This window comes from Protomyctophum bolini (assembly GCF_963924005.1).
Source record: "Protomyctophum bolini genome assembly, chromosome: 12".
NCBI classification, from domain to species: domain Eukaryota; kingdom Metazoa; phylum Chordata; class Actinopteri; order Myctophiformes; family Myctophidae; genus Protomyctophum; species Protomyctophum bolini.
Window position 1 is genome coordinate 16,932,245 of NC_137873.1, and position 11,366 is coordinate 16,943,610.

The window sequence follows — 11,366 nt, forward strand, 5'->3', positions numbered from 1 at the left end:
GCAGTTAGTTCGACGGTCAGGCCCCGGGTGCGGCCCGATTGGGCAAGTCATTATAAGCTTGTAGATCTGCTATTTTAGCCGCTCGACACCCTTGTACGAACTATAAAATAGGGCTTTGCCGGTTAATTAAAGAGTGTGCGTGTGTGTGTGTGTGTGTGTGTGTGTGTGTATGCTCGTCCAGGTCCCAGCGTCCAACCAGGATCAGTTCTCTGGGGGCCCGCTCAAGCCCCCCATGTACAGCCAGCACTACCCCCCAGACCCCAGCTATCACCACCCACACCTCCACAGCCACAACCCCCAGGCGGGCCCCTACCCCACCGCCATGCTGAGGATGCCCGGAGGAGGAGGAGTCAGGGTGGGGCTTAGACCGACAGGCCACGCCCCCGGGGTTCCGTCTCAACCCAACAACCTGCGACTGCAGTTGCAGCACAGACTGCAGACGTCCCAGCTGGTATAATGACATGATTATAAATGATAAACACACTGCAGGCCCAGCTGGTATAATGACATGAAACAGTGTTTAGTAGAGCTACACCCATACTGTATATTGGTCAGGCCGATATATCAGCCATTATTTGGGTTTGTGTATCACTTATTTGCCTATATCTCATTTGACTGACCAGTTGAAAGACTTTTAAATTCAATGTCGGAATTTTTTTCTGTAGTTACTGCACTTTGGCTCTGTAGGGCAGTTTAGTCAACAAAGTCAGCAATTATGCAACCTATATATGTTCCCTCAATTTTAACCACTTTCAACATGGCATCTCTAATAATAATAATAATTTCAAGAATTATATATATATTGTTATTATAAATCTCTCTTTTGTAAGTTTACAAAAGAGTGTGGACCAAGTACATATCCTTGGGGGACCCCGGTCAATTAAGTATTAGGGTTTAAGACTTCATTGATTGGATGTTCTCTCTATAGTCTCTGTTGCCACCTAGTGGAGAATAGCCGAACAACACCAGATGAAGGCTTATATATGCGGTTTTTTTATGCATAATAGTACAAACATTGTATTTCTTTATTGATTATTGATTGATTAAGACAATTAAAAAACAAGTTAGCATGGAAATGCATGTGTTATTCTTGGTTTGAAATTACTAATGTCTAATGTTTCATTGACTGTTCCTCTGCCAGAACCGTCAGCCAATGGTGATGGGTGGAGTCTCCAACATGAATCTACCTCTCAGGTCTAATGTACCTAACCAGGTCAGTGTCTGTCTGTCTGTCTGTCTGTCTGTCTGTCTGTCTCTGAGTTACATTATTAACATTGTGCATTATGACCTAAGTTTCTATGTTGATACTGAAGTATATACAGAACACAGAAGTGTATACTGTGAAAACATTTTGATAGCAGGTTATTTATAGAGATCATTGTTTACCTGGTATCCTATAGTTTCAATAAGGGCTGTTCATAAACAATGAAAAATGTATTCCCAATTTCCATATACACCTGCCATGTTGAGGACCAAATGTGTCTGCTTGGCGCAATGTCGTAGATTCGTTCTATGCCTAATTCACAGTTCTAATTCACAGACCTAGCTTCAATGAACATAATTTTGATAGACACTGAGGGTCTTGGTGTGCACGCGATCCTAGTTTGCAGAGGCACTACAACCGTCTCTCTGCAGTTTATGTACGTGTTTACCTTGCTTATTGTCGGTGTCTCTGGATAAAGAGCGTCTGCAAAAGCAGTGGTTCCCAAAGTGGGGTCCAGGGACCCCCGGGGGTCCTTGAGGGAGTTCCAGGGGGTCCCCAGCTAAATGATAATTAAGAACCAAATGGACCCTTATGGGTCTGTAACTCTGAGAGTGTACAAATGGAACCAAATTAACCCTAACTGGTCCGTTTGGTTCTATTTTGTACACTTTCTTTGAGTTAAATTAACAGTCCTTGGCATATCTTTTCAAATGGGGGTCTGCAGGCTAATGAGTGTCAATTTGGGGGTCCTTGACATGAAAAGGTTTGGGAACCACTGTGCTAAAGGCCTACATTGTAAATGGTGTGGTGCAGGGAGCCCTCAACGCCCAGATGGTGGCTCAGCATCAGAGGGAATATCTGACCAATCACCTGCGGCAGCGCCAGCAGCAGCAGCAGCATCACGTGCACCAGCAGAGAGCCATGATGATGCGTGCCGCCGCAGCCGCGCACAACAACATGTCCGCCGCCGGCGGGCCCCGCATCCCACAGGCCAACCCACAACAGTTCCCCTACCCAGCACCCAACAGCTACGGTACTTTCACCACCATGCGCCACAGAGCTTGTAGAACGTTTGGCAACAATATAGAGACGCTAGGGTTCAAGTGGTTAAAGAAAAACATAGCGATATGAGTCAGTGTCAAGACCTACACTGTAGAGTGCATTAACGGAAGTGCTGGAATTTGGCGGAAGTAGCAGGATTTTGGCGGATATACCGGAAAAATGATGTTGGCTCTTTACAAATCTGTTTACATTCTCCGTGAATGAAACAAGTGTTGTGATTGGTCGAAAAATATCATATCCGGAGGAAATTCTGTACATCTGACGGATGTTCCGGCCCGACACTTTCAGCTATGCACTCTCTTCCTTAGGTTATGACCAGGCAGATGAGTAAGGCTGGGGCCGAGGCTAGTCAGTGGGTGTCATCATCTCTTGTTCATGATATCAACTGTTAAGTAGGCTATAGTATATACAGTACATAACTGCAGACTTATAAATAGGCCTTAAAGGCCTATATATAATCTAGTTTTCGGTGATGAGCTGACCACCGAAAAGATGGTCACCTCATAAGGTGACCACTCTTTGTCTCTCTCTCTCTCCCCCCCCCCCATCAGGGATGAACCAACAGCAGCAGGTGAACCCAGGCTCAGGGTTTCCCGGTGGGGGGGGTAGTACCACCCAGATGCTCTCCCCCAGGGTGGACCAGGGACAAGGTCCCATGATGCCTCCGGGTGCGGGGGGGCAAGGAGGACCTGCGTACCAGCCTGGAACGGACCTCAATGGATGGAGTCAGAGTGGGAACAGGTTGGTGTGACCTCACTGTAGGGCTGCAGCAACATATTAGATTTATTTGAAAAGCAATAAAACCACATGGTTTCAGCAGTTTGTAGATAATTCTAGATAGTCCTTAGTCTTATTTCCATTGAAGTCCTCTCACAGTAAACAGATAATACGTTTAAAATACATTATAATACAACACAACACACCGTGACATGACAGTAACATATTACAGACTACAGTACATACATAAAAACAAGGACTTCCTTATCTTTCCTAGACTAATAATCCTCTATTCTTTGAGACAACCATACAGATATATAGGGGCGTGGCCGAATCCGCCATTCCTTCATGGGGTGAAAACAAAGCTTACCATTTTAATTTCATTAGGGAACATACACATTTCTCTTTTTATTTATTTTTTATTTTTTGTGTCATAGAGCAACATTTGTCAACAGTATTGTAGTGCCAAATATTCAAAATATTTGGCAATTCTGCCAAACGGATATTGTAATATTGTGATATGGCACAAGTGTTGTCTTCAGATGCCATATTTTATACTTACAAAAAATGTTGAGTTCCAGTTGTACACCAGGGCTTCCCAAAACTTGAGATTCAAAAGAGACATTTGGTGATCTCCACGCACACAGACTTAATATATAAATATATTATGAATTGAATTCCATAAATAGTGAAAATAGCCGTCCGACAAACTCAAAACCGAGCTTATAGATCTGCTATTTTCTCTTAATGTTCCCTCCAGAATTGGGAGGCTATAGTCCATGTGGTTAAAGGTAGGGTAAGCGATTAAAACAAAAGGTTTTTTGTTAAAAGGATAAATAATAATAATACATTTATCAAATCACTATATTTGGGTTCAAATGGCTCTTGAAATGAAACAAAAGGTTGACTTCACTGATACAAATGATACATGTCTGTCTGTCTGTCTGTCTGTCTGTCTGTCTGTCTGCGTGCATGCGTGCATGCGTGCGTGCATTTGTGTCCAGCAGTGTGTACTCCCATCAGCAGTCCCAGTACTCCCAGCATCAGCAGTCCCAGCAGCCTGCATACAGCTCCCAGTCCAACGCAGCCATGCATCAACAGTCTGCATACAGCTCCCAGTCCAACGCAGCCATGCATCAACAACCTGCATACAGCTCCCAGTCCAACGCAGCCATGCATCAACAGCCTGCATACAGCTCCCAGTCCAACGCAGTCATGTACACTGGAGCCAACAGCGTCAATGCAGGGGTCACCATGACAACCAACGGCAACATCATCAACCAAATGTCCGCTCACATCAACCCCATGGGTTCCATGACCTCTGACCCGGTGAGAGAGCTCAGTGGTCCTCAAACCTATTATTATTATTATTTAAACTAGAAGCTCTTGCTCCACGGGAAAACAATACCGGTAGGTGCGCGTCGCTGTTTGATGATGTTGCATAGACTGGTCCTAATGGGCAAGCGTTTTATATTAACTGTACTGTTTATATTAACATTCATTCGTTCATTCATTCATTGTGCTGTGTTGTCCACAGGGGGGCGACAGCGGCCTGATGCTGGAGCAGTTGGCAGGGATTGCCACGTTGACTCAGGAGAATGAAGCCACATCAGTGAGTGTTTGGTCCCTTCCAGGGGTCATCTATAATTATGTCCCTACACGGACAGATGTGTCCGTGACTTGGTCTTGTCCGTGGCAAAGACTTGGTCTTGTCCGTGGCAAATTTTTGATTTTATTTTTCACACGCCATTATAGTGTTCCTATTATCCTATAATTGGGTCATCATAAGACCCAATTACTGTATGTCAAGTCGGCAGGTTTTCTTCAGAATATGTATGACACTTTTGTACTATGGCATACTCAAATGTTTTATTTGCAAGGAACCCTTTAACTCTGACAGTGTAAAAATGGAACCAAATGGACTCTACGGGTCCATTTGGTTCCATTTGAACATTCTCAGAGCAGTGGCGCCGTCAGGCGCTCAGAAGTGCGGGGACAATTTATTATTCATATTTTTTTGTTTTCGTGTAGCTCCGAAGTGTAACCACCAATGGATGAGTCCTCTAACTAACTATAAGCACTAGCTGGTTAAAGACTAGATTGTAAATGTTAAAGTAATTTCCTGACTTTCTATGTAATAAGGGACATTCAATCTCATAGGCCTACTCAGGAAAGTTAAGAACTTTATATCCTGCATGAAACATTGGATTGCAAAACATCACTTTCTAATAAGGAAGTCAGAATAATTATTGAACCTATTATAGATAATAAATTATATGTGATATGATATGTGTGATGGACCCAAACCCTAATGGACCTCTGAATGTCATTATGACATTAAATGACATTAAATCGCATGTTTTCATCTTGATGAATAAAGTAATCCATATCACTCACACCATTGAGTCCATGGAGGTTTGATGCGTCTTGTGCGTGCGACCCGTGCATACTATCGGCTTTCACTTTAACTGACGGGGAAATAGCCTAACTTTGTTCCCCCATATATTTCGCTGCAGTATTCTGATCTATTCCATGGTCAGCCAGTCACATGCAGCAGCACTTGAGCCCCTGCTGTTTTCACACTTACTACAGCCATCATATATTCAAAGAACCATGATTGTTGTGTTAATTAGCGAGCAAGTGCAGAATGGCCGTTGCAGCGAGAGGCAAGCATGCAGCCCTGACGAGGGTGCCACAAAATGGGAGCAGCGCCGGGTCGGGGAAATAGATCAGTCATCTCCCAATAGTGCCGGGACATATACACCCTTCTGACCCCCCCCCTCCTCCGGGACATATATACCCTTCTGACCCCCCCCCCTCCTCCGGGACATATATACCCTTCTGACCCCCCCCCCTCCTCCAGACATATATACCCTTCTGACCCCCCCCCCTCCTCCTCCGGGACATATATACCCTTCTGACCCCCCCCCCCCCCCCCCTCCTCCGGGACATATATACCCTTCTGACCCCCCCCCCCCCCCCCCTCCTCCGGGACATATATACCCTTCTGACCCCCCCCCTCCTCCGGGACATATATACCCTTCTGACCCCCCCCCCCTCCTCCGGGACATATATACCCTTCTGACCCCCCCCCCTCCTCCGGGACATATATACCCTTCTGACCCCCCCCCCCCCCTCCTCCGGGACATATATACCCTTCTGACCCCCCCCCCTCCTCCGGGACATATATACCCTTCTGACCCCCCCCCCCCTCCCCTCCTCCGGGACATATATACCCTTCTGACCCCCCCCCCCCCCCCCTCCTCCGGGACATATATACCCTTCTGACCCCCCCCCCTCCTCCGGGACATATATACCCTTCTGACCCCCCCCCCCTCCTCCGGGACATATATACCCTTCTGACCCCCCCCCCCCTCCCCTCCTCCGGGACATATATACCCTTCTGACCCCCCCCCTCCTCCGGGACATATATACCCTTCTGACCCCCCCCCCCTCCTCCGGGACATATATACCCTTCTGACCCCCCCCCCCCTCCCCTCCTCCGGGACATATATACCCTTCTGACCCCCCCCCCCCCCCCCCTCCTCCGGGACATATATACCCTTCTGACCCCCCCCCTCCTCCGGGACATATATACCCTTCTGACCCCCCCCCCTCCTCCGGGACATATATACCCTTCTGACCCCCCCCCCCCCTCCTCCGGGACATATATACCCTTCTGACCCCCCCCCCTCCTCCGGGACATATATACCCTTCTGACCCCCCCCCCTCCTCCGGGACATATATACCCTTCTGACCCCCCCCCCTCCTCCGGGACATATATACCCTTCTGACCCCCCCCCCTCCTCCTCCGGGACATATATACCCTTCTGACCCCCCCCCCCTCCTCCGGGACATATATACCCTTCTGACCCCCCCCCCTCCTCCGGGACATATATACCCTTCTGAAAAAAAAACCACCACAAGCCAGCACGGCGATGACCCCTGGTCCCATGCAGTGTCATTATAACATGTGTCTCCAACTCACACACTGGACGATCAAACTGATTGTTTCAATCCTTTGTAGAATTTCTGCTGACCCTGGTCTTTGGGTGGGACAACGGAGGACAAGCAGCCAATGAAAACACTGTCTCCCACACAGCTGACCAATCAAAAGGCATGAGGCAGCCAACGACAATACACTGGTATCAAACCCACCAGCCGATCAGGAGAAGACTGTGTGTGTGTGTGTGTGTGTGTGTGTGTGTGTGTGTGTGTGTGTGTGTGTGTGTGTGTGTGTGTGTGTGTGTGTGTGTGTGTGTGTGCGTGTGCGCGTGCACATGCGTGCACATGCGTGTGCGCGCGAGAGAGAGAGATATTGACAGAAACAGAGAACAGCCAATACCATCATCCGTTCCCATTGACGCACGCACGCATGAACAGCAGCACGCACGCATGCACACACACACACACACACACACACACACACACACACACACACACACACACACACACACACACACACACACACACATCACTTTGTGTGATTGAATTCACACAGAGACTACACTTTCTCTCAACATGCACGTGTGTGTGTGTGTGTGTGTGTGTGTGTGCGTGCGTGCAAGCCTGAAACAAACAATGTCACCCATGCAAGCGGTTGAGAGCAAAATACAAAATTCTCAACTTTAGTTTTATATCTATTTCAAAACCTGGCTGGTCCTGTACGAAAGTATTTATAATTTTGGAATTAAAATAACTACATAATAATGAAACTCTTTGTACAACCCACAGAAGGAGGTCTGTATTTCCAGTGTGCTTTAGGTGGTGTAAAATCATGGAGGTGAATGTTAATAGATTGTACATAGATAGATTTATAATATACCGGTAAATGTTTGTCCTTTCTCACGTCTGGTGTTGCAGACCCTTTCACATCATCGCTTTGGAGCAGCTCACTAAAGCCGAATTTATAATTCATTGTACGATGGTGTCGCTTGCCAAAAAGAACATACTAACAAAGCGCTCATAGATCTGTTTCCCCCTCCCGTTTTTCTCCCAATACAGTCGTTATGACAATTCCCAATTTTTCCCAAGTCCCTGTCACACATATACAAGCTGTACTTCTGCGCTGCGTTGTGTAGATTTTCAACGCTCAACACTGATGTACGAGCATATGTAAATGGCGCTTGAAGGTATGCTTCACACAAATAGTTTTTTGTTTCTGCCGCATTCCTTAGCCAATTATTCAATATTTGCTGACACTGCTGAGGAAGGACACTAATGCAAAACTATAAAAGAGTAATATAAACTCTAAAACAAAGTCTGACAGTGTAATCACTGATGAGCCTACTGATGATTCAGGTTCAAAAAAGTATAGTTTTGCTCTTGTTGAGATTGATCTCCTATTAACTTCGATTAGTCATGGATTTTTGGCTCAGTAATGCGACAAAAGCAAAAAGAAAATGTCCATGAGTTCAAGGCTTCATGGGGCGAGTACCGTAATTGATAGAAGGACTTTTTGGGTGAAGTTTTCCTCTTAGGGTTTCAGTGGACTGATGGGAAAACACAGTACAGTACAGAGTGAATGTCAGAGTTTGTGATGAGATGTTATGTTGTGTTTATTGATAACGCGGTGCTGCTTACAGCGCCTGCTGAAATGTCTACGTTTCATGGCTCCCTCTGCTGGTCTGGAGGCACAGAAATATTAATACGATTTATGTCATATAGGCTATTTGAAGAATAATGTGAAAATGTTAAACTTTGACTACAAAGAAATACAATTGAAATGGAGTTAACAAAAAAGTAGCTCAATTTTGCCAGTTTTATGACGATCCTTTCCCAGAGAATTTTAAATGATGTCAGATCTTGTTTTATTTTCATGACGCGTAACCTTTTAGATTTCTTTAACTTTCTCTTAACGATATCTCAGGTCGCCTTTTGAGATACTTTTGAAGGCAGTTATAGCTTTCTCCCACTGGATGTGAATGACTTAAAATCCAAAGATGTCATCAGAAAACCTTTACTATAACAAAACGTAAGCCATGGAACTGCTTCAGAATGTTTAAACAGCCTTTCAGCAAGGACCAGGGCAATCAAAGCCTTTTATGTACTGTAAAGTCATTCAAAACTATTTTAACATTTCTTTAGAAAAGTGAATAATTTCATCACTAGCTGATTTTTAAATTCATATATACACACATATTGATTTTATTTCTTAACTTATAGATTGTGTACACAGCTACCTTAAGATGCTGAAGACCTAGCATAATGCCTTAGACATGTTTGTGTGTGAGTGGTTTATTACTGTGAGGTTTACAGTTGTATATTGTATACATTAGTATGAAATATATTGGTCCTATTAGGCTTTTAGTACACACCTTAAGAGTCCATTAATTATTTGATGGCAGTTAATTTTATGATGGCTTTATTCCATTGTGGTACCATATACGAGAATGTACACAGAGATACAGTTTGAGTAGGCCTACTTAATGGAGACTTTGTTAATAAATGTACTTAAAAGTACTATACAATGTTACGACAATACAATGTAAGTGCAAATAGTTATACATGTATGTGTACAGTATAGTTGGTGCTGTACTGTTGTACATGAGCTTTTAACTGTGCGAAAAGTAGTTTTCCAGATTACTAATGCAGTGTGACAAACTGGAACTACAGCAGGCCATGGTGAGTGACTGTCACCCATCACTTTGTTTTAGGCCAGTGGGTTGTATTATAATTTGTACAATATTCTGTTTGATATTTTCCTCAAAAGCAGGTGTTTGTAAATCAGTACAATGGTTAACCACAGCGATATGTTTAATTCAGAAGCAAAGTGTCGGTTCCAGATGTATTTATTTGTATTTTTTCACATTGTCACTGTCGGGTGGAAACCTTGTACGGAATGTCCATAACCATAAATTTTCATGAAAATAGAAGAAATAAAACACCTTTGTTCAATGTAGTTAGTACTTGTCAAGCTCCTGTTAATACTTTATATAATTATAAATAGTATAAATAATACATATTTATAAAATCTACTTTTGTGCGGCACTGTTGTACGGCAAAGTAGGGCATTAATTCGCGAAAAACAAAAGTGAAACTGTGGAGATGGTTTCTACCCGACAGCAACAATGTATTTGACAGGTTTCACCACGGGTGATAACCAGTGCGTCCAGGGTGTGTACGTGGGCATTGTATTATGCAAAAACGTTCAAAACATTCACAACTTATGCAAAATGCCGCTTTTCCTTGCCAACGCTTATTACTAATTTATGACTCATGCCATTGTAAATAAATTATTTTTATTGACTGTAGTTGTCCTGTGTTTCTTTTTATTTTAATCGGTGGTGGAAGACGTACTCTAATTTACCACAATTTAAATACTGTGAACGGCTTGTATTCAAAATATGACTTGAATACAATATGGTACTAATATGGTAAAGTATAAAATAGGGCGTGTCAGTGCTTAATATATGTTGTATTAGCAGTCTAAATCTGTAAGTAACTAGTAACTAAAGCTGGCAAATAATTGTAGTGGAGTAAAAAGTATTCCACATTTGCCTCTGAGGTGTAGTGGAGTAGAAGTAAAGTATAAAAAAATGGAAATACAGACAAATTATTTCAGAATTGTACTTACGGGTGAATGTACTTAGTTACTTAGTTTACTTAGTATTTTGACAAGGACATGACTTGGTTTATTGTGGCGCGTTGCCATTTGGCAGTACGAGTCGACTGCTTATTTATTGTTAATTTATAAAATTAGCTTCTAAGCCTTGACTGTCGACTAGAGTGCTGGAGTTTATGCATATTCAATGAATGCCTTTCCATCCATCCATATTGGGATGATTATCAACCAATTTTAAACTGATAAAAACCATGTTGGACACAGAGTAGGAGCTACAGTCAACAACTGAAGCAACATCATTTTAACATGACATTTGTGTTGAAGTTCATGATGCATGGGCCCAAGAGAGCCAAGTACAGGAAGCTAGCCTATAGTGTAATGAGGAAAAGGACTTAAAGATGGAGTGCCGTGATTTTTCTCCCCCAAAAAACATGATCATCAGGTATTATGATTATACTAGGATACTATACCTAATACATACATGCAGAGTACTAGGCTGCATGCAGAGTCACATGTTTCCACATGTGCTTTGACACCCAAGGGGAACACATCTGTCACTTTGACAGTAAGCTCCGCCCTCAGATTTTCCGCTATTTTGAGCAGTTAAAAGAATGCTTAAACCAGATTTTCTGCCTGTATTTTTGAGCAGTTTGCGTAAAACGTTCTACACACAATCTATAGACCATTAACTGAAATCCCAGTTGAAGAGAAGTTTGTTCGTGAAAATGTATAAAATAAATATAGCTGCAAGCAGCGACAACGAGCACTTTGAACAGGCATAACTCATGCCGTTTGGCCAAAAGCCATGGAACTTGTTTA

The 11,366-nt window shown here is 43.6% G+C and overlaps 1 protein-coding gene across 1 annotated transcript in view; it reads left to right on the top strand.

Annotated features, from left to right (window-relative positions):
- The window catches only part of LOC308326110 (nuclear receptor coactivator 2-like), a 59,165-nt gene extending 48,995 nt beyond the window's left edge, over positions 1–10,170 (top strand). Inside the window, exons 17-23 of the mRNA XM_080778918.1 lie at positions 182–451; positions 1,142–1,213; positions 2,018–2,237; positions 2,818–3,007; positions 3,988–4,312; positions 4,521–4,595; positions 7,011–10,170. Coding sequence (XP_080635044.1) covers positions 182–451; positions 1,142–1,213; positions 2,018–2,237; positions 2,818–3,007; positions 3,988–4,312; positions 4,521–4,595; positions 7,011–7,022 — 1,164 coding nt within the window. The 3' untranslated portion in view covers positions 7,023–10,170. The remainder of the gene's footprint in view (positions 1–181; positions 452–1,141; positions 1,214–2,017; positions 2,238–2,817; positions 3,008–3,987; positions 4,313–4,520; positions 4,596–7,010) is intronic.
- The last annotated feature ends 1,196 nt before the right edge of the window (positions 10,171–11,366 follow it).